This window comes from Dipodomys spectabilis, unplaced genomic scaffold, assembly GCF_019054845.1.
Source record: "Dipodomys spectabilis isolate Male_0828 unplaced genomic scaffold, ASM1905484v1 ptg000263l, whole genome shotgun sequence".
Taxonomy (NCBI): Eukaryota; Metazoa; Chordata; class Mammalia; order Rodentia; family Heteromyidae; genus Dipodomys; species Dipodomys spectabilis.
Window position 1 is genome coordinate 1,612,736 of NW_024870940.1, and position 26,028 is coordinate 1,638,763.

At 58.0% G+C, this 26,028-nt stretch overlaps 1 protein-coding gene across 3 annotated transcripts in view; it reads left to right on the forward strand.

Moving 5' to 3' along the window:
• The window catches only part of Blk (BLK proto-oncogene, Src family tyrosine kinase), a 31,324-nt gene extending 13,907 nt beyond the window's left edge, over positions 1–17,417 (forward strand). For 2 of the 3 annotated variants that reach the window (XM_042699886.1, XM_042699888.1), the window contains 12 exons: positions 4,334–4,433; positions 5,545–5,596; positions 6,916–7,009; positions 7,671–7,769; positions 8,926–9,029; positions 10,283–10,429; positions 10,805–10,957; positions 11,592–11,771; positions 12,615–12,691; positions 15,262–15,412; positions 15,689–15,820; positions 16,808–17,417. In XM_042699886.1, the coding sequence (XP_042555820.1) occupies positions 4,335–4,433; positions 5,545–5,596; positions 6,916–7,009; positions 7,671–7,769; positions 8,926–9,029; positions 10,283–10,429; positions 10,805–10,957; positions 11,592–11,771; positions 12,615–12,691; positions 15,262–15,412; positions 15,689–15,820; positions 16,808–17,013 (1,494 nt within the window). In that variant the 5' untranslated portion in view covers position 4,334 and the 3' untranslated portion in view covers positions 17,014–17,417. The remainder of the gene's footprint in view (positions 1–4,333; positions 4,434–5,544; positions 5,597–6,915; positions 7,010–7,670; positions 7,770–8,925; positions 9,030–10,282; positions 10,430–10,804; positions 10,958–11,591; positions 11,772–12,614; positions 12,692–15,261; positions 15,413–15,688; positions 15,821–16,807) is intronic. The other variant, XM_042699889.1, reaches the window with a different exon arrangement.
• Positions 17,418–26,028: the final 8,611 nt, after the last annotated feature.

Sequence of the window (26,028 nt, forward strand, 5' to 3'; positions counted from 1 at the left end):
GAAGTGTGAGGGACATGTGTCCTGTGTCTGGAGCCCCTTGAGTTTTTGCATGCAGGAGTTCAGTGTTCAGTTTTCTATCACAGTTCTGGACAAGACTCTCCACCTTCTGTTGAGCTGAATGATCTTTGTTGAAGGTCATTTCTGGGCTCTGTTTTGTTCCAGTGGTCAGGCCACACCACTTTGTAGCTTTAGAGAAAGTCTTGAAGTAGAGTCCATCCCTAACAGTCCCCCTCGGTTCTCTTCTTGGCTCCTCGATGGCTTTTGTCTCTGCACAGAGATGCCAGAACTGGTTTGTTAACATTCATAAAATAACATGCTGAATCTTCTTATCAAGTTGAGAACATTTACGTTTTTATAATAGGGAGTCTTGTGACCTTTTCTTTTATCAAGGATACGTAATTGTCTTTAAATAGACCTGGTGCCTATTTCATTAGACGTAGACCTGAGTGTGTGCCTGGGTGTAGGGACTCATGGTGTTATTGGAGGTGATATTGCTGGTTTGGTTTGGTTTGGGGGCAAGGCCTCACTGCATGGCCCAGGCTGTGCTGACACGCACAGTCCTGCTGCTGGACCTCCTGAGTGCTGGCATACAAACCCCGCTTTCATGTCCATTTTGTTGTCTAGGATCTCTGTTGACTCTCTACTGACTTATATTCCACATCACTAGCAAACAACCGAGACAAACTAATTACTTCTCAGTCATCTTTTTAATTTGCAATAATGTCCTTTTCTGGTTATTTCAGAGGAGAAAGAGTGAGGGAAGAAGTAGAAGGAGGTGGGAGGAGCATAGAGGAGGGGAGGACGGGGAGGGGGAGGTGGGAGGAGCAGAGAGGAGGGGAGGACGGGGAGGGGGGGAGGAGTAAAAAAACCCTTGGAAAGTACCACAGTGATGCTGGTTATCACAGAAGAAAGGGTACTTCCTCTTGTCAAAAATAAACCCCTTCAGAAATAATGAACACTTGTATGGAGGAGAGAAGAAATTCATTTTCCTTATAAGAGGATTATTTGAGTGAGTGGGAGAAAGGAATTTCCAGGGTCTGCAGGACTGTCCTTCAGTGGGTTTTACAATACCTACTCCACAAGCAAGGCCAAATGGAAAACCTATAATCCTAGCTACTCAGGAGGCTGAGATCTGAGGACGGTAGTTCAAAGCCAGCTAGGAAAGTCCTTGAGACTTTTAACCACCAAAAAGCCAGAAGTGGAGCCATGGCTCAAGTGGCAGAATGCCATCCTTGAGCACAAAGGCTCAGGGAGAGTGCCCCGTCCTAGAGTTCAAGCCCCACAGCACACACTAACTCCACCAAAGTAATGAATCCGTGAGTTTCTCACCTAGTGTTTAAAATGAGAACAATGTAAAAACACTGGAAAGGTTAGGTCTTGTTCTATCAATACAAAATACACAAATAGCTGCGTTGCTATCTGAGTGTGACACTGAGTGTGACCCTAGATCTGAGGTGTCGCTATTGTAAGGGTGCATTTTCCTTCTAGCTCTGGGGTTCTAATGTTGGGTAGGCAGATGAGCCTTTGGCTTGGCTTTTTTCAGGTATTTTTGCCTGTGGCCATCCTCTGCCCATGGCCTTCCTCATAGCTAAGATAATAGGTGTAACTACCATGCCTGGCTCATGGATTGTGATACGGTCTCACAAGTGTTTTTCCTGAGCTGACATCACACCATGATCTCAGCCTCCCCAAGTAGCTGGATTACAGACACGGGCCTGAGGACTTTTAAAAATATACGCATCTACAGTATTCTCCCCACCAAAAAGAGACAGGGGATTTTATTACCCCGTAATTGCCTGGCGCATTTCAGGCTTGCCGGCTGTGGAACTGCACGCAGGCAGCTGGGGGGGGGGGCACACCGAGCGCAGCTGTGCAGGAACAGCATCTTCCTTCCTGAACTCTGCTCAGAACCTCAAACTTCTTATCGTCTGAAAATCATTTCTATTGCCCTCACCGCAGTGGGGGGGGGGGGGGGGCGGGGGGAGGGGAGAGAATTTCCACCCCAGAAATACGTTTGGTTTATCACACTGGATTAGCCACAGGGGTGTCTGCTCCCCAGAATCGCCAAGGGCCTAGGTCATGGCTGTCGGCTTGGGGAGCACACTCGCGCAGTGCCCTGACACCCTCCTCGTGCAAGGACAGAGCCGCGTGTCTCCATCAGACCCTTGCTAGTCTCGCGGGGAGCTAAGGCTGGGCCTGTGTGCGCTGGAGTGGACGCCAGCTGGGCACCGGCCGCTTCCAAAGTGCTACACAAGGCTTTCATCATGGTGCCTGAATAACTCCATCCCACACTCCCTACAAGCCAGCCAGTGTTTCGCCATCGGGCTGCGGACTCCCTGAGCCTACATGTGTCTTACCATCACTAAAGCCACACCGCGTTACGCTCACATGGCTCCTACAAAACATCCCGGCCTGAGGAAGGAGAGGCGCCAGGATCTGACGCAGCCCGGGGCACCGACCCAGTGATGAGCACAGAGGGGGGAGGAGGGACAGCGAGGGAACCACTGCGAAGAAGCAAGTGCACACATTCCAGAGGACTGCTTTCTAGACGCTGACATGACACCAGCCCACATGGAGACAGGACGCTGTCCGGTTGGAGGCCCCGCCATCAGGAATGGGGTGTGAACCTCGTTTGAATCCCAAGCAGAGGAGGAAAAATACACCCACCAAGCAGGAGGCCTGTGTGAGATGCCGGTGGGTTCTACTACGCAGTGACTTTGTCTGGCAGATCCTCTTAGGCAGGACACAGCAACGTGGCGGTCACGGGATCTAGAGCCGTGTGCGATGTACGGGGAGGCGAGAGGACGTTTGTAATTTGTCTCGGACACTGAGCGAAACGTTAGCCTCGCCATCGAATGTGGGTGATGAGTATGCGAGGGCTTATAATACACCTTCGCCTCCTTCCACGTCTGCTGGTGTTGCTCCCAGGTCACTGACTTCTTGCTGAGCACACAACCTCCTCTGCCGGTCATTTTGCCTTCCTTGACTTGCCGGCACTTAGACATACATCCGGCCCATTTAGCTAACCGAGGGAGCAGAGTCCCTTCCGGCTCTGAGTACTTCACTGTGCTGACACAGAGCCTGGTGCTTACAACCAAGGGAACAAAAGTACACGGCATCCGAGGAGCCATCACCGGCCCCTGCGTGTCCAGCAGTGGGGCGGGGTTGAACCTAGGTCAGCCTGGCTTATCCTGACACCAGACGCTAGAAACGTGTTTCAGGTCAGTCTTCAGCATTATGCTACCCCGAGATATGCCTTGTAATCCTAGCTACTCAGGAGGATCTGAGGATCGCAGTTCAAAGCCAACCCAGGCAGGATACGTCCGTGAGACTTATCTCCAACTAATCAGGAAAAAAAACAACAGAAATGGAGCTATGGCTCAAGTGGTAACAGCACTAACCTTTCGCATAAAAAGCTCAGGGACTGTGCCCCAGTCCTAGAGCCTGTAGCCCTAGGAACACACACACACACACACACACACACACACACACACACACACACACACACACACACACACACACACACACACACACCCCTCTCTCCTGGTTCCAGAGATGTGGAAAAGGTGCAGACACACTCAGGACACACCTCAGAGAGGCGTGCCTTGGGCTCTTCAGTCCGAGGAAGGTCCACAGTGTAGGGCTGGTGGGACATGAGCGTGGGAAGGGGTGGGCTCCCGTTAGGGGGCTCTAGCAGGGACTCTGTGCCAGCACTCACTAGCTGGCACCAGCTATTTCCGCTCCTGGTCCCAGGCGGCGAGGATGGGTAGAGTTCACGGTGTGGTCTCTGGGGTCATACTCAAGTTTGTGAAGAACAAACTTGACCCTGGTTTTTTTTTTTTTTTCCCATCTCAAAAGAAGATTCCTGGAAAGCTGTCATTGGCCTTCAATCTTGCGTGATCTGTCCGTCTGCCCTACGTGCCTAGCATCACATGTTCTAACAAACTCCCCCCCCTCAACGCAGGAGCCTGGTGCCCACACATCTTTCCTGTGACACAGTTGGCCAGGGGCAAAATGACAGTGCAGGTCACGGACCTGGCGTGCACGCCCCTTCAGAATCCATGCGCCGCTCTGCCAGGAGCCTGTGCCCCGGGGTCCTGAGAGCCACGCCAGCAGCTTTGGGCTGTGTCAGGCCCAAGCGTTTCTCTTCTCTGGGCCACCGAGAAAGAGAATGCATGTAGCTCTCCAGCTCACCCCACCCCTTCATCCACTTGGTGATGCCCAAGTCTTCACTGGCCCCTGCTTCCACCCTCCAGTCCCACCTGGAGGAAGAGGCTGGGTGCAGAGGCCGGAGGCCGGGGCCTCACCTTGCTCTGCTCTGTGCTCTCCACAGGATGGGGCTGCTGAGCAGTAAAAGGCAGGTCAGCCAGAAGGTGGAGGGCCCCAGGAAGGCCCGCCCCCAGAGTGACGTGCCCCCTCCACTGCCACCCCTGGTAAGTGACAGGTGAGGGGCTGGGGGGGGAGAGCGTGTCCCAACACACCGGGGACTCGGGTGCCAGCTCCTTGGGGGGAATTTCAGAGTGGCATGTTTCCAGATGGCTCTGTACCCATTGTCTGGCTGCAAGCCTCGGTCCATTGGAGTCCTGCAGGTTCGGACGCCGTGGTTTCATTGGAGCAGGGATGAGGACGGCTGGTCCCATTTTAGAGCTGAGCCAGGTCTCTCATCCAGCGGCAGCCCAGCATAGGCCCACGCTTGGCACACGAGATGTTTGTTGAAGGAATGAATGAAGGATCTTAGGGACAAACGGATCCAATTTCATGATTTGGCTTCCCAGAGCCCCCTGGAGTCAGAGCTGCTGCTCCAGCCCCGCTTCCTGCGCATTCTTTTTTATCATGCATTCCTAGAGCCTCTGCGCACCGTGCAGACGTCTACTTCAAACCTTTCAATAAGTGCGGGATAGCAAAGAATGTCCGTAACGCAAATGTCCACGCTGGAAGGAAAGGAGCACAATAAAACACAAGCAATCACCTCTTGTATCCGAACGCAGAGCCCCCGTCTGTCCCCCGCCCCCCTAAATGTGCTCACTGGGCCTTTCTGTGCTCCCTCCGAGACACACGTCCCCTCAGCACCGTGGTTCTGGGGTCCACGCTGTAGACTTCGCGTCGCTGAGTCCCGCTTGGGCTCTGAGCTGTGGCTCCGGCTCAGCGTGGTGCACAGCGAGGTGGCGTCCATGTCACCGCCCGGCCACGCGGCGTGTGTCCCGCCACGGCCCCGTGGACTTATTTCTGTGTTGTAAAATCATCTATCCGTCAGTGACTGTTGCTGGGTGTTCTTGCCGTGTTCCCCGGTCTGCGGATGCAGAGCTGTACCCACCGGGCACACACCTGTGAATGTGTTGCTCCGGTTTTCCCCCCTCCCCCCCCCCCCCCCCCGCCACCTTAAGGCATCTCCACTCGGGTCAGGGCAAAGGTGCCGGGTGTCTGGGCTTCCTCTGGGGCTGGCCCGGCTTGTGTCCCACAGCCGGCCAGGCCCTCGCTGTCCGGGGTCCCCGCGCAGGCCCTGTGCACACCGCAGCTGCTGAACGGACTCTGTTTCTGCCTCAGGTCATCTTTAACCACCTCACCCCTCCACCCCCGGACCAGCACGCAGACCGAGGTAAGAGGCTCCGGGAGCCTGACTCCGTGCAGGAGACAGCAGCCTGATGGATGGGGGGGGGGTCCTCCCGGATGGGGAGGGGAGGCTCTGCCGGGCGGAGAGCAGCGCGCCCCGCCCACCTCCCCCCTGCAGGGCTGTCCAGAGACCAGGCTGGCCTCTTGTCTTGAGCCTGAGCCAGGGCATGGGAACAACAAACGCTTACAAAGTATGGATGAAAGCAAAAAGCTGCAGGAAGTACAGACAGCCGCTCGGGCCCCAACTTCAGAGGGGATGGCACCGGCCTTCCCACCCTGCTGGGGGGGGGGGCTTGCAGGGAGTGCCAGCCTGTCTCCACTCCCAGGCCACCTCCTGCCTTCCCTCCTCCTCCTGCCTCCCGCCTCCCCCCCTCCCCCCTCCTCCTCCCTCCTCCTCCCTCCTCCTCCTTCCAACTCCACTTCCACTCTGACATCAGGACTGCAGGGCTAAGGGCATGCGTGAGCATGGCCCTCTGGGTCGGAGGCCCAGGCAGGGCAGGGCAGGGCAGGGCAGGGCAGAGCAGGGCGGGGCAGGCAGAAGGGATCAGGTGTGAGGTGGTGACAGCAGTACCCGTCCTGGAGGAGCTCCCCTGCTCCCCCTCCCCAGCTGCGCTGGAACTGGCCAGCGTGTCCCCGTGTCCCTGAACCTGCCGGGGACCCCTTCCTCCCCGCTTTCGTGTGGAGGGGTTCACGTCTCCAGAAAGGAGGCTGGGGAAAGGGAAATCCGCCCAGCCTTGGCTCACGGACTCGCGTCCCGCACACGGGGAACCCGTCACCCATTCCAAGGATGTCATGCGCGGCGGCCCCGGGAGGCAGGCTCCTGCAGGAGACCCGGCCAGGCTGCGGGGCCCTGGCCCCCGTGGTGGGCAGCCCGGGCACCCCGGCCTCTTCCTGCCACCGTCCAGCCACCTCCCAGGAGCGGCCGGCGGTGCTGGCCAGTGCTACCGGCCAGCCGCTGGCTGTGGAGCTGGGCCCCAGGGCGCGGCGCCTGTGCTCTGAGCGGGCGGGCCGGCGGGATGAGGGGTCAGCCAACACTGGCTCCGGGGTTGGGTGCGCAGTGCGCCGGTGAGCTCACGGCTGCCTCCCTGCGGCCGGCCTGGGGACTGTGCTGGCCCGGGGATTTAGTGGGCTCAGAGGGAAGCTGGCTGGGCTCTGGGGGGCCCGTAGCAGGGCCTGCTGCAGGCCTGAGTCCTTCTCCGGGATGAGAATGTCCCCTCTAGCCTGCCAGGTCTTCCCTGTCCCCACGCCCCTCCCCCGACCCCACCCCTAGGCCCAGGTGGCAGCATGTCTTGTTGGTTCTTGCAGAGGAGCGTTTTGTGGTGGCCTTGTATGACTACGAGGGGGTGAATGACCGGGACCTGCAGATGGTGAAGGGGCAGAAGCTGCAGGTCTTGAAGGAGTAAGTTTCCCGAATGCCGCCCCTCTCAACCCCCTCCCTTCCCCTGCCCCCCGCCACGCCCTCCACGGCTGCCTGCCTGTCCCTCAGTCACCTCGTCCCTTTCCTAGTTGCTTGGCATCTTTCTGCCACTTGCTATTAAACTCCTATACACCCTTCAGAGCCTATGCCACACGTAGCCTCCTCCATACATCCCTCCTGGTTTCCTCAGGCCTGTAGGCCCCCCTTGGGGTTCACCCGGTGCTTTCCTGGATGTCCCCTGGGAGATCTTTGCACCCCAGTCAGTAGATCTTTGCACCCCAGTCAGTTGTGTCCCTCTGGAGACACGATGCTGCAGATTTCCCCCCAACCACGTCTGCTCTCAGCCCTGGCAGGCTTGTTCTGCGGAGCGGGGAGGCGCTGGCTTGTTCCTGGGCTTTGCCACGGACAATGGCTTCTCCTTCTGCAGCCAGTCCCAACCCAGTCCTTAGATTCATCTACACGGGGCCTGCTGGGGCACTCAGGCTGTCTGGGCAAGCTCTCTCCTGCAGGGGGTGCCATCCCCTCCTCCCTGCACAGGGAAGTCTAGTGGTTACCTCACCCCAAGCTGCACACACAGCGTGGCGACGGGGGATGGGGCGTGCGGGACCTCTGCTGATTTCCTTCCCTTTCCCTCTCCCCTCAGAACCGGAGAGTGGTGGCTGGCCAAGTCGCTTGTCACGGGAAGAGAAGGCCTCGTGCCCAGCAACTTTGTGGCCGCCGTAGAGTCCCTGGAAGTGGAGAAGTAGGTGCATGGACACAGCAGCCTTGAACCAGAGGAGTGGTGGCTGCTTCTTCCTGAGAGTTCAGGGCAGGGGGCAGTGCTAGACTGGGGCTAGTGGTGGGCTTGAGGCTCCAGACGAGACTTCGGAGGGCAGGTGAAGGAGCTGGCCTCCGCCCGTCCCCAGCACCTCTGCACTGGAGTCTTGCTTCCCGAGGGACTGACTCCTCCCTTCTAAAGCAAGAACCGGCCAGGCGCCGGTGGCTCACCCTGTCGGTCACCCCAGCTACTTAGGAGGCCGGGATCTGAGGATCAGGGTTTAAAGCCAGCCCAGACAGATAAATCCAAGAGACAATTTACCTTCAATTAATCAGCAAAAAGCAGAACAAGGAGGTGGGGCTCAAGTGGCAGAGGGTCAGCCTTCAGCGAAAAAGCTGGGCAAAAGTGAGAGGCCCTGGGTTCAAGCCCTAATACGGCACGACACAGACACACACTAGAGCAAGAGCTACCGTCCCTGGCTGCTCTCAGTGGAGCTGCCCCAACGCCACCAGTGGTGTGCGACTCGCAGGCGGACACCAGGGGGGTGCAGGCTTACCGGTGGACACCAGCACCAGTCACACGCCCTGTAGTCTCCAGGGATGGACTCGGGTTGGAACTGGACCCAGCAGGGTTCCTAGCACCCACTACCAGCTTCCAGGAGGCATCATTAGCGCCCTGGGTCTGGGCCTGCGTCATGCGGCCCGTGGCTGGGGCAGGAGTTACAGCAGGTGGCAGGCAGCTTCTCCCTCTCGCCTGCCACCCTGGGCGCTGGGCCTTTCTGGAGAAGAGGGAGCGGGAACGTGGGAGCCTCCACCCTGAGCAGCCCGGGTGGCAGGACAGCAGGACTCCAGGCTCCCAGCTCCTGGGCGAGATCACTCACTCGGTACTGGGAGGCCGGGCGGGTTTGGGATGGCAGCAGCCAGGGCATCAGAGAGGGTGGGATCCTGTGCATCTTTGCAAAGCAACCGTATTAGTCACCCAGACAATGCTCTAGGCCAGTTTCAGGAAAAGAGCTAGGAGAGCAGACAGGAGGAGATTGCAGGGACAAGACGAGGCGCAGCCTTGGGGTCAGCTTTGGAACGGTTCTCTGGGGGGAGAGGGCTGCCCCTGGCATGGCCGCTCTGCCTGTGCTGTTTTGCAGGTGGTTCTTCAGGACTATCAGCCGGAAAGAGGCGGAGAGGCAGCTGCTGGCACCCATGAACAAGGCCGGCTCCTTCCTCATCCGGGAGAGCGAGACCAGTAAAGGTGAGCGGTGTCCCCTCAGTGTCCCCTTGCTGGCCCGCTGGGCGCTGGAGGCCCTGCAGGGCCTTGCTGTGGGACGAGAAGCAGCAGCTTCCTCCCAGTCTTCCTCCTGGCTTGAGTGGAGAGAGTCTCGCTAAGAAAGTACCCAGGCCGGGTGCTGGTGGCTGAAACGTGTCATCCTGGTGAGCCGGGAGGCTGAGGTCAGGAGGATTAAGGTTTATGGGCTTCCTTGGGTCTATTTATGAGATCCGGCCTTTTCCACTAGCTGGGTGGGATGGGGGAGCCTGTCACCCCGGCTAGCTGGGAAACAGAACTGGCAGGTCCACCTGGCAGGAAGCGAGACTCCATCCCAGAAACAACCAGTGCAAAAGGAAAAACAAAACAGTGCTGATTGGTTGTAGTCCTCACAGGGGCCAGGTTGGGGGGGGGGGCAGTGTGGTGGGGGGAGAGGACCCCAAGGCATGAGCTTTGCCTAGTGGAGGAGAGCCGGGGATCCTTGGCTTGTGATGAGGGCCCGCCCCCCCCCCCACTGCAGTGTGTGAGGAGATGGGTCCTGGGGGCACAGTGGACACCAGGGAGGCGGGAGGGGTAGCCCCAGCCTCTGGCCTCTCGGCCTCCTTTTGCAGGGAGGTGGTGAAGGAAAGGCTGGTCAGTGGGAAGAGGTTTGAGATCAGTGGTGGTTGTGACCTGGGAGAAGGGCAGCGCATCAGGAAGTTGTGGAGAACGATGTGTCTGATACTGACCCCTGGTGGCCGCTGGGGAGAACAGCAGGAGGAGCCCCCGTGACTGGCCGGGACCTCACATCCCCTATCTCAGATAGACAGACTCTGGGAGCAAGGGGCGCTTTTCAAAGACACGTCCAAGGAAAGGAGGTTTTAGCTGGCATTTTTTAAAACCTAACTTGTTCTTGACCCACGGCATCTGCTACCTGCTGTGTGTGGAGGAGCCAGGGGATGGATGACAAATACATAGACAAGCAGCGGTGAAATTGAACAGACTCCTGGGAAATTTCTCACCTGCTACCAAGGACACTGGGGTGGGGTTCAGAGGCTCCTTGGGGAGTCCCCGTTCTCCGTGTTCCGTGGCAAATGGTTGCCACGTGGTCTGGCGGTGGGGTGGAGGCTGGGGTGAGCCGGGCTGTCCCACTGCTCCGAGGTTCTGAGAGTGGAAGAAGGAAGTTCTGCTGGAAGCCATGGAAATGGAGCACAGACTCGTGTTTCCTTCACCTCGGGGCCTTTATCTTGTTAACCCTCTAGGTGCCTTTTCCCTGTCTGTGAAGGATGTGAGCTCCCAGGGGGAGGTGGTCAAGCACTATAAGATCCGCTCTCTGGACGAAGGGGGCTATTACATCTCCCCCAGGATCACCTTCCCCTCCCTCCAAGCCCTGGTGCAGCACTACTCCAGTAAGAGGGGTGCCTGCGGTGGGCGGGGTTCATGCAAGAGGACCCCCCATCTCTATTAACTTATGGACAGTTTGGGAGTGGGAGGAGGGAGGCAGACTGAAGCCAGGCCTCAGGAATTGGTCACCTCCGCAGATTGAATGATGCAGCGCCCTCTACTGGCTCAGCCATGCGGAGAAACACTCTTAGGCATGCTGCCCTACTGTGTGTGTGTGTGTGTGTGTGTGTGTGTGTGTGTGTGTGTGTGTGTGTGTGTGTGTGTGTGCGCGCATGGGGGGACACACATCACGTTCCAGGAAGCAAGGGGACACCGTGGGGACTCGTGTGGCTCCCAGTGACGCCCTGCCCTGCACCCCAACTCTTTTCTTTCCTCTGCAGAGAAGGGGGATGGGCTGTGCCAGCAGCTGGCACTGCCCTGTGTGGCCTTGGCCCCCCAGAACCCCTGGGCGCAGGACGAGTGGGAAATCCCCCGGCAGTCACTCAAGCTAGTCCGCAAACTCGGGTCTGGGCAGTTTGGAGAGGTCTGGATGGGTGAGTTGGGGCGGCCCCTTTCCCTGCCCTACATCCTGGGGGTGAGGGGGAGCAGATGGCACAGCGTGGGTCACAGGGAACCGGACTCCCCAGGAAGCCTGGTGAGGGGAGAGGCTGAGAGACCGACACAGATGCCTCACGAGAGGCCCTGAGGCCCCGGCTGCAGAAGGGACTGGCCCACGGTGGTTAGAGTTCCGTGATGGTGGAAGGAAAGAGAATCCAGCCCTCCCAGCCCAATCCTGGCCAGGTGCTGGCTGGACAAAGGCCGCCGCCGTGGTGTGGGAAGGTCCCAGCACCTTCCCATCGCCCCTGTAGCTGACCACAGCTCCTGCTTGGCTGGCGCTTCCACCCATGGCTCTGGGCCTCAGCCCTGGAGCTGGGTCTCCATCCGGCCTCGGGCAGGAGCTGCTGGGTCCCCATGCAGAGCTGGATCTGGGCCACACCTTCCCCAGACAGGGCCAAGCCTGGCCCTCTGGAGGCTGGGAATGGCAGGGGGCTGCCCAGGTGGGCTTGTGCCTTCACGGGGTGCGACCTGTGCCCCAGCCCGGGAGCAGGGCTGGCCAGGGAAGCCGTGCTGGCAGTCCTCGCCAGCCAAGCTGAGGGCTGTCCATCCTCTCTGCTCCTACGGGCCCAGGTTACTACAAAAACAACATAAAGGTGGCCGTGAAGACGCTGAAGGAGGGAACCATGTCCTCCGAAGCCTTCCTGGGCGAGGCCAACCTCATGAAAACGCTGCAGCACAAGAGGCTGGTGCGGCTCTACGCCGTGGTCACCAGGGAGCCCATCTACATCGTCACGGAGTACATGGCCAGAGGTGGGGCCCCTCCCACGGGCCCTCCCTCCTCCCTCCTCCCCGGGCTCCAGCCCTGGGCTTGCCTGGCCAGGAGCTGGACTAGCTGTGCCCCGCTGCTTTCGGACCTGCCGAGCATGGAGAAGAGGGAGGAGCGAAAGGGCGGGGTGGTTCTCACACATCGCAGGGGCAGTGTAGCCCGTGCTTCCACTTCCGGAGCTCCCGGAGACTCAGAAGCAGCTGATTGGCTATGCTGGGCAGGGGAGGGGGGCGGTGGGAGGAGCACGCAGGCTGATATCCACAGGTGGCTCTGCTTCCAGCTCCAACCCTTCCCGGCCACAGGTCCACGTGCAGTGGTGTGAATACACCGGGCTGGGCACAGGTGTCCTCGTGACCCGCAGACTGGGGACCAGGCCTTAGCCTCTATCACCTCCTCCTGGCCTCCCATCACCCCGATGCCATATTGCTTCCTCTGGCCTTAACATGGCTGTGCCAACTAAGTGTGGCTGAGGGGGCTGGCCTGGCAGCCCGGGCCAGGGGCTGCACCTTGGCTAGCAGCGTGCGGGTGAACTGCATGATGGGTAATCTCCTCAGCTGAGCAGGAGGAGGAGCTCCCTCTGTCCCCACTCCAGGTCTCCCTGTCCTGGTGTTTTCTTGCTCTGGGGCCGTCCCCCGTCAGTCTCTGCCAGGGAAGATGGCTGAGCTAATCACACGTGGAAATGCCCTTTGGGGAAATAGTGCCAACCGCAGAGCCAGTTCCCTCCTCCCGTGGTCCCCAGACCTGGCTGAGACTTCATTTCCGGGTGGCTAGGGGCTTTGCTCCAAGGCCCGCGAGGCCCGGGGCGCAGCTGCGCTGTCTTTCCCTAGGATGCTTGCTGGACTTCCTGAAGACGGAGGAAGGAGGCAGGCTGTCCATCCCAAGACTTATCGACATGTCGGCCCAGGTTGGTGAAGGCGCACGCACTGAGGGCTCCTGGAGGGAGGGCTGCCCCCCCCCCCCCCCCCCCGTGCCCGCTGCGGGTCGCGGCCTCCCCTGGGGTGGGTTAGACCCAGGCAAGACTGTGAGACCCAGAAACCCTGACGGTGTGACCGTGTCAATGTCCAGAGCTGGGCAGGCCGGGCAGGTAGGAGCCTCCACCCCTGAGTTTCTTCTGCCTGCAGGGAATCTTAGCACGGCGGCTTGCTGTTCAAGATGGTTGCGTGGGCACCACCAGAACAGACTACCTCCTCCCTCTGGGGACATCTCTTTGACCTGGCTACATGCCCCCTGGATCAGCCGCTGCTAGGGATTCTGGGAAATGTAGTCCTGACTCTGGGCAGCCATGACAGATGAGAATGCTTTCATTGGAGAGAGGAAGGGAGGAAGGGAGGAAGGGGGAGGAGGGGAGGAGGGGAGGGCAGTGGTGCTGTGAGAGCCCAGGAGAGGTATTTATAGGTAGTAGCTGTGCTTGGTGGGATCCGTTTCCTCCACAGATGTATGCCACCTTCCGTAGGAGGCGGCTGTAAAAACACTGGCCTTGTGTCACCGGTCCCAGGTCCGGGTGCCACCCTGGGATTGGCTCGGCCACATGAGCCACATAGAGTGCGGGGACACTCCTACGCTGAGAAGTTCTGGGAAAGTTCTGCCATCAGGGAATCTCAAGGGCCCAGGCCCTCTCCGCGGCCCAGAGCGGCCCTCTGTGTCCCTTTGGGTCACATCCAGAACGTGCTAGACTCTGTGGGAGAGCAGAATGAAGGGGAGGGCTCCTTCCTCCCCGGGAGACGTCAGCAGACGGCGCTGATATAGCATCTGGTGGCCGTGGGGTGTATCTGTTAAAACCTATAGCTCTCAGCGGGAAAGCTGTGGTCTGCGGTCAGCCTGTGTGACACACACACACACACACACACACACACACACACCTCCCTGCACCCTCACCACAGTTATCTGCCACTGCTAGCATGGCAGGAACGGAGGCACAGATTTTTCCACTGCGGTGAGCAGGCACCTCTAAGGCAGCCAGTGAGATGGACGTGGAAAATTGGCGCTGGTGCCTGGTTTCTAACAGCCCGTCTGCTCCGTCTTCCTCTTCCTCCCCTCGCCTTGCCCCTTGGCTTTCGCAGTCCTGGCTGCAACGCTTGGATTGCCCAGGGGCAAAGTCTGCAAGGGCCATGCGCTCCGGACCTCCATGTGCTCAGACACCAGGGTTTGAGAGCTGGAAGAGCCAGCCCCTCCCTGAGGACAACTTCTAAGCCAGGAGCTGGCCTCTGCACGCACGTGTGCACTTACACGAGCAGGTGCACATACACACCAGGCACACGTGCCCACACCCGGTAACCAGTCCCTCCGCTCCCCTGCCCAGAGGGCCTCTGCTTCCTTCCCGATGGCCCTGTCAGCAGGACCGAGTCACAGCCATTTCTACTAACGTTTCCTACATGGGAGCAGGACGGTCGGTGCTCTGTCTTAGCCTCAGTTTCTCCCTCATCACTGGTGATTGCGGCTTAGTTTCTTCAGCTCCAGGCGGCAGCTTGACTGCAGAGAGCTCTGAGCCCCCACCGCCTGGTGGCACCCGCAGCGGCGGCTTCTCTGTGGAAACAGGTCTGGGCCCACCCATCTGGGCTTGGGTGCGTTTCCAGTACTGGTCAACAAGTAGTAGGTGATGAGCTGAGTACTACAAACACTGCCCAGAAGGTGTCAGCGTCCTGCACTCGCTGCTGTGCGGCGGGAAGGCTTTAGCAAGGGAATAACATAAGTGCGTGCTGCAGACACTGCTGCAGGTGGAAACAGGTGGATGAGGCGGATGCGGCTCGGGGTGGAGCTTTCGCCACACAGCTGGCCCTAGCCAGACGCTGGATGGGGGGGGAGCTCCCTTGCTGCGCACCTCTGCCTCCCTGGATTCTGCTCTCACTTCCTGAGTGCCCAGAGCAGGAGCAGGGTTAGAGCTTCATCCACAAGCAGCTGCTGCCTCCTCCCGCTGCCCTTCCTCCTCCTCCTCCTCCTCCCCTCCTTCCCCTTCTCCTCTTCTTCTTCCTCCCTTGTCCCCTCCTCCTTCTCTTCCTCCTTCTGGTGGTGCTGGGGTTTGAACTCAGGACCTTGTGCTTCTTCTAATGCTCGCCCTCACTCTGTGTCTTGCTCAAGTCAGAGCGTGACCTCTGAGGGAGGTGACAGGGCTTGCTGGACACCGGGTGTCCCAGGCAGAGCCCAGCTCCCTTTTCCTCCCCCTCCCTCTCTTCAGGGCCATCTTCGCCTTCAAGCATCCTTCTGCTATGGCTGCTTACAGACTCTTGGAGACGGCTGCCTGGGAGGGAGGGCAGGAGGCGTGCTGGGGAAGAGAGAACGCTCCCCACAGCATGCACCCCTGTGTGCATGCACCAGCCCGATGCCACCACCTCCCTGCGCCCCGCAGCCTTGCCAGAGGACAGCGGGCTGCACCCAGGCTGACTGAGGGCGGGCCGGGCTGCCTCTCCCACAGGGCTGTGCGCAGATGCTGGCCGGCGCTGTCCCTGCCCTCCCCTGGTGAGGAATCTGTCCCCGCAGATTGCCGAAGGAATGGCGTACATTGAACACATGAATTCCATCCATCGCGACCTGCGGGCAGCCAACATCTTGGTGTCTGAGACCTTGTGCTGCAAAATTGGGGACTTCGGGTTGGCCCGGATCGTGGATAGTGAATACACAGCCCAAGAGGGTGAGCAGAGTCCCCCAGCCTCGTCCTGCCCGCCCCCCGGCCTCCCTCCTGGCTCCCCAAAGCCTCATCCTGGGAAGGACCCCTAAGGATAGTGGGAGTGACCGCCCCCAGCCCAGGGCCCCACTCACCCAGCCCCTAGCCTCAGGTCCTCATGCCTCTAGATGTGTCTCACTGGGTCCAGTGGCCAGCCATGGGGCCGAGGAAGGGGCAGGAGGGGTGGCCGGGGGCGGGGGCAGCCAGGCGCCCCTTGGAGCTGCTGGGATTCTTTTCTCTCAGGAGCCAAGTTCCCCATCAAGTGGACGGCGCCCGAGGCCCTCCACTTTGGGGTGTTCACCATCAAGGCGGACGTGTGGTCCTTCGGAGTCCTCCTCATGGAGCTGGTCACCTACGGCCGTGTACCCTACCCAGGTAGGCGGCCACCGCCCGCGGCCCCCCCCCCCGCGCCCCTGCATGCCCGAGGTGACACCCCGTTCTTGGAGCCTGAGACCACCACCAGGCACAGAGTGGGGATCGAAAGCAGAGAGAGAGAGACCCAGACACAGGCTTGGATTGTGGGGTTCTGCCCTTCACCAGCGTTGCGCTGCGCCCCTTCCTCCAGAGAGGGCAAAGGAGCCCCCAAAGCCACCATCGAGGCGAAGGTCAGGTCCAAACGCAAGTCCACTCCTGTGGTTTGTCTCAGTAGTGGACAGGTCACCTGGGCCCTGCACCCAGGATCTCCCCAAAGCCTGTCCCCATGGCACGGATCCTGCCAGCCCATGTCTGAGGGGGAGGGCTGAGTTTTGGGGGCATCTGAGGCTCACCAGGTGCCTGGCCATTGGAGGCAACAAGGTAGGGTGCCCTTGAGGAGCCGCCTCTGGAAAGACCACGGCTTGCGTCCGGCTTGTGTCCAGACAATAGAAAGCAAAGAGAGGACCCTTGGTGATGCTGTCTGTAATCCCAGCACTCCGGGAGCTGAGGCAGGAAGATTTTGATGTGGAGGCCAGCCTAGACTACATGATGAGACCCTATCTCACAGAAAGAGAGAAAGCTGAGTGCTGGTGGCTCATGCTTGTAATCCTAGCTACTCGGAGGCTGAGGAAATTGAGGTCTGAAGCCAGCCAGGACAGAAAAGTTCATGATGGTTAAAAAAAAAAAAAAGTCCATGATAACTCCAATAAACCAGCAAAAAGCTGAAAGTGGAGATGTGGCTCCTCCGATGGCAGAGCACCAGCCTTGAGCCCAAAAGCCATGCCAGAGCATGAGGCCCTGAGTTCAAGCCCCAGTACAGGCACAAAAGGAGAGAGAGAGAAAGAGAAGGGAGAGCCAGGCAAGCCAGGGCGTCTGCACCTGTAAGTCTCTCCCCCTCCCTCCGGCTGTCCTTCCTGCCCCTCCCACGCCCCTGTCTGTCCCCCGCAGGCATGAGCAACCCAGAGGTCATCCGCAGCCTGGAGCGGGGCTACCGCATGCCGCGCCCAGACACCTGTCCCCCAGAGCTGTACCGCAACGTCATCTCCGAGTGCTGGCGCAGCCGGCCGGAGGAGCGGCCGACCTTCGAGTTCCTGCAGTCAGTGCTGGAGGACTTCTACACGGCCACCGAGGGCCAGTACGAGCTGCAGCCCTAGCCGCCGCCCACCTCCCCGGGGCCAGCCTGGCCGCCGCCCACCTCCCCGGGGCCAGCCTGGCCGCGGGCAGCCGGGGATGGTGCTGGCCAGGCGCTTCCCACATAGCGGCCGCGGCTGTGTGTCCTCCGCGGTCACTCCCCGCTCCTCCTCGCAAAGGGGCAGCGGGGTGTTCGCACTTCACCTTCTTGTCTACAAGTCTGTCGGTGCGCAGCGCTCACCTGACCACTGTAGCCGTGCAGGGCGCAGGGCTGGTGCCGCTGTCCAGAGATGGGCAGGTGGCGGGACCAGCTCTCATAGCACGGTCCACCCTGAGCTGCATTCTGCCCCCTGGCCCAGAGCCAGGCCTTCTGACCTAGGCCACCCCGCAGCACCTGGACTTTCAGACAATAAAGTTGCGCCGCTGACCTTTGTCCACGTGGTTACTGGTGACATATTCCACGTGAGCTCGGGGCTGTGGCAGACCCAGCCATCACTTCCTCCAGGGCCTGCAGAGGGCGCCCTCACCCCACACATCCTTGGCAACATGGGGCCTGCTGGGTAAGGAGAAAGGGTGCCAGGGTCAGAGACCCAGCCACCAGACCCATGATGAAGCCAAGGACGGGAGAGCCACAGCGCCCACAAATCCCAGACATGTCCCTCATGTGTCTGGGTTTCACTTTGCTTTAAAAAGGCATTTTTTAGCAGTAAAAAAAGGGCGGAATTGCCAAACTTGTCATCATCTTCCCTCCTGACTGATGCCCTTTCTGAGATCCGGCCGTGGTGAGGGCATTTGTGCATCTGCCCTGATCGGCCAGCGCCAGTGCCTTGTCATTAACGAGCTTGCTGTGCACGCTGTGTGCACCGTGAGCTGTGTGCTCCGTGCCCTGTGTGAGGTGCGCTGTGCGCTGCCCTAGGTACCACTGTGACCTCATTGTGCACAGTCCCCCCCTAACCTCAAAATGCCGCCTGTTCACCCACTTCTGGGCCAGCCATCAGCAAACTCACATATCAAAATGCCAACTCGCTCAAAAGGTCTGCCATTAGTGATGTATCGTATGATTCCTTCAGGTTCTGATAGAGTCCCGGGCTCGAGCTTCCCTGGGCCCCTAGTTTCTTTTTATGTCTTGTTTTTGGTAGGTTGTTTTTTTTTCTCTCGGGGCTCTGTCCTTGTTTTGCATGTGCTCTACACCTTGAGCCCCAACTCCAGCCTTTTTTGCATTCAAGATTTTGAGACAGACTTTTGCTTTTGGCTCAGGGCATACTGGCCTGCGGTCGACCTATTATTACACTCCAGGAAGTGTAAATAGCCAGGATGATGTCATGAGCCACTACACCCAGCTTGGTGGTGGTTGTTTTTTTCTATTAAGATGAAGCCTTGTGGACGTTTTCACACAGGCTGGCCTAGAATGACAGAACTATGATCTTCACAATCTCAGCCCCCCTCATGGTTGGGCTGGCAGGCATGAGCCTCTGGCACCCTGCTTGAGATTTCATGTAGAATATACGTACCATAAAACCAATCACACTCTAAGTGTGCATTGAGTAGTGTTAAGTATGGCCAACACCATCTATCCAGAATATTTTCATCTTCTCTGACTGAACTCTGCCACTGTTAACACTAACTCTCCCTCCCTAACCCCCACTGTCTATTGCTAGGATCTGAGCGTCCAGACCCCTCCTATGTGCAGAATCCTGTACTTTGTGTCTCTTGGACCATGCCTTATCCCATGTGACCTCGGGGTTCATCATGTTGTGGCCTATGGTACAACCCCATTCCTCTGTCAATGATGAGTAATGCTCCAGTTCATGGACATGCCACATTCTGTCTGTTCATCTGTTTCTGCGTTGGAGCCGCTGTGAGTAATGCCGCTGGTGACGTGGGGTGGGGTCTCGATCCAGCAGCCGCTGCTCCGGGTTTGGTCTTTGAGAGGTGGTGGTTCTGCGCTTCCAGCAGCAGCACGCGGGCTCTGGCTTCTCCCTGTCCTTGCCATGTCGGTGGCCTTCTGGTTTGGTCTGGTTTTGCTTGGGGGGGGGGGGGGGCGTGGTGTCTGTGCCAGTAATAATAACCTCATTTCTTTACTTTGGTCACCCTTGGGGCTCAGTCTTCCCGAGCCAGGCCTTCCTTCCGCGGGCCTACGTGGAGGGCCAGCTGGGCACAGCCTCGTGGCCTGTCCAGTGCCCTCGGGGGCAATCCCTTGAATGGGGCTAAGCAGACCTTTCCTAGAGGGTGACGGGAGGGTGCAGGAAGGGTGGCGGAAGGAAGCCAGGAAGAGAAATGCCTGGCATGGACCGGGCCACCAGGATGAATGGACTCTCACTCTGGGCCGGGTCACCGTCCCTGGAGAGGTGAGGTGGCCAGACATGGTTGCTGAGGAACTGACCCCTGACCGCCTGACTCAGAGTTACAGCTCTGCTGACATCACTGGAGACCTGAAAATAGACCGAGGGCGTGGCCAGGAGATAACGGGGCAGAGTTAAAAATTGTAGGTGCAAACCAACAGTGGGAAACTAGCACCGTGGGCCCTGGGTGACCTGCAGGCCCGTGCATGGCCCTGGAGATGTCCAGCCCAGGCACGGCGCTGCCCCGCCCACCTCACCCTGCCACCTGCCCTCACCCTCAGAAGCTGTTGGGATGGTATGGGAACAGCCCAGGCTCACAGCCACACCTCACTTTATCACTGTGCTTGGTCTCCTCGGGCACCCGACAGCCTAAGTTCTGTGCTGTCCCATTTTGTGGATGGGAAAACCAAGACCCAGAAGCTAGGCCATCTGCCAGCTCCACAGCCAGACCCTCCCTCCCCGCCCCCCCCCCCCCCCCCCCCCCCCCCGTCATCCCGAGCGCCTCTAGCCAGTGAACAGGAAGAGGTGGAGCCAGGCTCTCGGCACACAGGTAGCACAGGAAGTGAGGGCCTTGGCCTCGGCAGCTCCCCTCCAGTGCAGCCACAGGACATGCTGGGCCCCCTTTTCCTCTTGGTTCTGCCTCTGACCTGTGTGGTATCCGGGGATCCCTCACTGGGCCTCGGACTCATTGCCTTTGAAGTGGACACAGGGTACCTACCTCCGAGGGAGCCACACACCCCAAGCTGATGTCCTAACTTTGCACAGAATTGTGCATGCAGTAGGACGCCAGCTTATGCACACACCTTTCCCCCAGCATGTTTGGAAACCAAGTCCTCATCAGAGGACCCCTGCCCCAGGGTTACCTGGGGGGTCTGCCTGCCAGGCTTCTGTTCCTGTTCCACATCCCTGACCCATCCTCCCCATTTCCACCCAAAGCTCGGCCCCAGCTCCCTGTGGGCAGCGGAGGCTGACAGGGTCTGACGGGAGCCAGTCCCCACGGGTCTGAGGCGGATGCCCGAGGAGTGGCAAGGTGAGGGCGAGGCTGTCCTGGGCTGACGGGAGGCGGGAGGACGGGAGGCGGGACGGTGACAGGGCACGCTGATCTCGGCTCCGGGACTCGGGGAGGGCCTAGGCACCATCTAGGGGCATCTCTGTGGCAGTTGTCCCCCCCCACGCCCCGTACCAAGGTCACTCTGCTGCTCATGGTTAAAATTAGCCACCTGCTCATTTCCCTGGACCGTGAGTGGCCTTTCCCATGAACCACTGGGACTCGGCCTCACACAGACACACTGGGCCATGCACTCTGTGCTCTCTAGAGAGCACATAGACCACATGCCATGGTGCTGAAGGCACAGAAGTTAGCGTACGTGCATGCATAACTGCGTGTGCGGGCTGGCATGCTGCCTGCAACTAACCCCTGGTGAGCCAGGCTGGAGTCAGCTGTGGATGTGATGTGGGTATCACCAGATTCATTCCTTGACCACTCCGTTTCTTGCTTACCTGCACGGTTCCCACATGACAACTGATGGTGTCATTTCTAGCCCACCCATAAGCAGGAGGCCTTCTGCTGACCCCTGTACCACTCCTGTGTGGCCTTCCTACAACCCCACCTGTTCTCAGGTGGTGGTAAGCAAATGAGCCAACAGTAAAGCAAAATGAGGAGCAAGTTGGTGAGACTCGACCCTCTGTTGAGCTGGCTGCATATTTCCCCTCAGTGTCCTTAACTCCTGCAGAGGAAGTGCCCTATGGAAATTTGTGCATCATATGAGTGAATAGAACGAGTCTCTAAGATGACACATTCTAGCAGGGCTCAGGCAAGGATGGTTTGATCCACAAGAAGGTCTGGGAGACAGCTGGAGAATCTGGGTCAGACAGACCTGGGCTAATGTCCTGCTCAATACATGTCCTAACCAAGACACAGCTCCCCACTGCTTCCCTAAGCAGAAGCCATGGCCAGGATGGACCAGCGGGTGCCTCTGTAGTTCTCCACAGGACGCTGGGCACAGCACAGCCCCGGGCAGAGGGTGGCTTTCAGGGTGCAAGTGGGAGACGTGTGGTAAACATCCTGGAACAGAGATATCACGGCTGCTGACCCTGCCCCGGGGGGGCTCACGAAGGACTTGGGATCAAAGTCAGACAGGCAGAAAACACTGGCAGCGCCTGTCTAACAAAGGATTACTGCAAAGAAAACCCAAGGAGCACTTCCTGTTCCCAAACAAGCCGGAGACAAATGGGCCAGTGATAAGAATGAGTACTGTTCCGGAGAACAGCTATAACCACAGCCGCACCAGCGCCCGGGAAAGCAAATCCAACAGCCCTGTTCAGTGTCTCTCCATCAGACTGGAAAATGAAAATCATGCCAATAAATAGCCAACATCGGAGAAGATGCGGGAAATAGTTACTGTCAGGAAGGCTGGGGAATGGAGGGGAGAGGCTGGTGGGAAGCATCATACATACCACTCACAGTGGTGGGCTGTGGATGTGGGCTGCAGCTATGTACTCCTCCCCAAGAAAATAGCCCTCTATCGTGATGCAAGTGTAATGTACTTGCACGAAGGAGGAGTATTCAATATTAAAGAAGAACAAAATGAGGTCAGTTGAGGGAAAGTGGGTGGAACTGGGGGTTGTTAGATGCAGCAAGAGAAGCTGAGCTAGAGAGACAATGCTGCATGGTTTTGCTTATGAAAACTAAAAGGCAAAGAAAGAGGAGAAAGAGGAGAGAGGGAGGAGGAGAGGAAGGAGCAGAAGAGGGAGGAGGAAGAGGAGACATGATGGTAAATGGGGAGCTGTTTTGGGGAAAGACCCAGCAGGAGGGGGAAGAGAGAAAAAGAGAATGACACGGAGTGACTATGATCAGAGAACTTTGTGTGTATGTAGGAAAACGGTGTGATGAAATGCACTACAGTTTTTAAAACGAGAGGTGGAAGGAGAAAGTTAAGAAGGAATAATATGGCTGGGGTGAATTCGATCAAGTGCATCCTACGTATGTATGGAAACACAATAATACCCACTTGTACAGTTATGCTAACAAAAGAAATTAAGAACCCTTTCCTGCAGTGACGGGTGCTTTTATTCCCAGAGATAAATGCACGGCGCTCATCTCTGCCAACCACTGTCTTCCCAGGCAGAGCAAACAGGGAAGGGAACGAGAGCTGTTCGGTCATTTGCCTTGCTGCACCCCGGCATTTCTCAGGTCGGATTTAGGTACATGGTGGGAGCAGGGAAACACAGATGATTGTACGCATGCGGTTTGTAATTGTAACACACACACACCCTTACGTGTATGTAAACACAGACCAAAGGGACTCCAGGGTTACGGACAGAGAGGCCGGTGACCCCGGAAGACGCGGGTGGGCTCATACTGGGCGGAGGGGGACAACGGCCGATACTCTGTCTGTGTTGCCAGAGTCGTTTAAAGTAAGAATGCATTAACGCATTTTGGAGAAGAAAGCCAGGCGGGTGGCCGTGATGGATGGGTTGTGCCATTGTGCCTGGTGGCCGGGAATGGAGGACATGACCTCCAAGAAGGGCGACTCCTGCCCTGGGCTCTCCGCCGGGGCTCACTGACCGCCCGCCCATTCCTGCCCCTCTCCACTGCTGATAGCGCAGGGACCGCCCCTGGCCGCTGGGGTGGGATGGGAGGCAGGTGGGAGGAGGGCCATGTTCTCTCCAGTCCAGCCCCCATGGCAGGTCCATAATGGCCCAGTGCAGCCCCCAGCCCAGGCCATAGCTCAGCCAAACCTAGAGATGTCCTCCAGCCGCGCTCTCCTGTGGTGACGGTCACCACGCAGAGTTGGCTGGGTCCCTCTTTGGCCAGACACCATCCTGGAGGACAAATCTGGAGCTGCTGCTTCCCGGTGCAAACACCCTTAGCCATCGTGAGTGAGCCTGAGAGTCAGGACTGGGAGCTGGGGCTACAAACACATGGCAGAGGGCCACCCACAGGCTGCCCACGGGGCAGACGCCCAGTGGGCCTCAGCGCCAGGCTGGGGTCAACCGCCCACCCAGGCCACTCGTTCTGTCTCCTCTCCCTGGGCGCTGGAGGAGGAAGCTTCCCCTTTGCAGGTGGCAACGATCAACAATGGCGTCCACACGAACGTTCACTGGAGCCCACCCATCTCCATCGTGACTCTCGTGGCTTTTCCAGGCAGCCGGCGGGTGGAGAGAGACTTGCAGAATGATGAACCCGGAGCAATCTGGACTCGGCCAGGCCACCCTAGCCTCACTTTGCTTGTCTGTAAATGAACATAATAAAAGGATATGTATAAATGAGATGTGAGAGGCCCGGCAAACACTTGGGTGTTTGCAAGTCTAGGACAAGACCCCAGAACCTGTATTGTTGGAACTGAGGGTCTCCACCACCACCAGCCTCACACCCAACACCCCCTCCCTCACCAGCATCATCATTAACATCACCACCGCCATCACCGCCACAACCACCATCACCACCACAACCACCATCACCACCACAACCACCATCACCACCACAACCTCCATCACCACAACCACCATCACCACCACCATCACCACCACAACCATCATCACCACCACAACCACCATCACCACCACAACCTCCATCACCACCACAACCTCCATCACCACCACAACCACCATCACCACAACCACCATCACCACCACAACCACCATCACCACCACCAACACCATCACCACCACAACCTCCATCACCACCACAACCACCATCACCACAACCACCATCACCACCACAACCACCATCACCACCACCAACACCATCACCACCACAACCTCCATCACCACCACAACCACCATCACCACCACAACCACCATCACCACCACAACCACCATCACCACCACCAACACCATCACCACCACAACCTCCATCACCACCACAACCTCCATCACCGCCACAACCACCATCACCGCCACAACCTCCATCACCGCCACAACCTCCATCACCGCCACAACCTCCATCACCACCACAACCACCATCACCGCCACAACCTCCATCACCACCACAACCTCCATCACCACCACAACCACCATCACCGCCACAACCACCATCACCGCCACAACCTCCATCACTATCCATCACCATGGTCAATTCTGAACCATCTTTTAGTTGTGTCATCTGCCGAGTCAAGGTGAATTTCTTTGGCACTCTCCTGCAGGAAATAGGATTTCCTAAACCTATCGCAGCGAGTGAGATCTTTTCTCCTGCAAAGTCTTCCAAGAACTTCCAGAAATCTGTGGAATGTGCCAGCTTCACCTCCTCCATCTGCCTTGTCTAGGAAGTCACAGCTCCCTCTGGACCCTGAAAGCATTTCTCAGAGGAGGAAGCTGCTCTAGACCCTAGATCTATGGATCTAAGAGGAAATACATCCCGACCTATTTCTGTGTGCACTTAAACTCCATTGTTCCTGTCAAGTTATCTAACATCTTTTTGTTTGTTTTGTTTTTATTTTCTAGTACTGGGGTTTGAACCCAGGGCCTTGTGCTTGCTAGACAGGCACTCTACCACTTGAACCATAATCCCAGGCCTTTGTTATTCTAGTTATTTCTCAGGTAGGGTCTTTCAGTCTTGCAAGGTAACTTTCTCATAACCCTAGGGGAGATTTGCAGAAGGGATCTGATTAGATATCAACCATCAGAATGTTATGAGACAGGACCAATAAAAAGCTACCTTCCAAACCTCTAATGTAAGAGGGACAGCCTGGACAGAGCCCAGGGTGTTAAAAACCCTTGGACTCAGCCACCAGGGGACAGAGCAGGCACGGCTGAGATGCTTCTCTTTTGAGCTCACCCTTCATTGTCGTGGGCTTCATTCATTGAATTCCTGGGACAAGAACCAGGAGGCGTTGGCCAGCAATGGAGCTGAGACGCCGGCGGCAGGCAACGCCTTCGCAAGGCTATAACCCTAGCAGTCTCTGCTGATGCCGGTGACACCAATGGGCTGTGCCCAGCAGGAGCTGCAGGAGCAATGCTGGCGGGGGACAGATGTGTCATGAGAGAAGAGGGAGGTGGTGTGAGTCGGGAGCTCAGGGTGGGCCACAGAGGGACTTGGAGGGGTAGGACTAGAACCAGGGCAGTAATCTCCTAACCCAGAGCCCCCTGCATCGGTAAGCGTGACCATGTTTATAGGGCCTCTAGCCACCCAGCACCCAGGGGATGAAACAAGATGGAGAAAAGGATGAAGACCGTCTACCGTGGCCGTGTTGGTGGGCTGGTGGTGGCTAGCAGTGGGCGGGGGTGAGGGGGCTGCAAGCCTGGTCTAGCCCTGGAGCGAGAGGGAGGTTGGTGTCTGTCGAGTTTCGGCCACGCCTCTTCCTGGAGACAGAGGCAGGTGACTGAGGCCTCACTCTGGCCATCGGCCGTCGTGTTTAATGACCTTAAAACCCTCTGGGGAGTTCAGAAGAGGAAGCTGAGGTGCAGGGGCGGCTGTGGCCACATGGCTTTTTGACCTGGGACTTTCTAGCACATTCCGTTGGGTTGTACTGTAGGAAGCTACCGCAGTTGTTGATCAAACACGATTGAAGGGTTTTATGTAATGGGATTTTAGCTCATTAAGACCATTGGCACAGATCATGTGCTTTAAAGCAAATTAGTTTTGTGTTTAAAAGAAAGTATGAACTGAAGGGCTTGGGACTTGTGCCAGTGTGGGCAGCTGGGGGCTTGTGCCCAGCACCAAAGCCACGTGATCACTGAATACAACGATGTCAT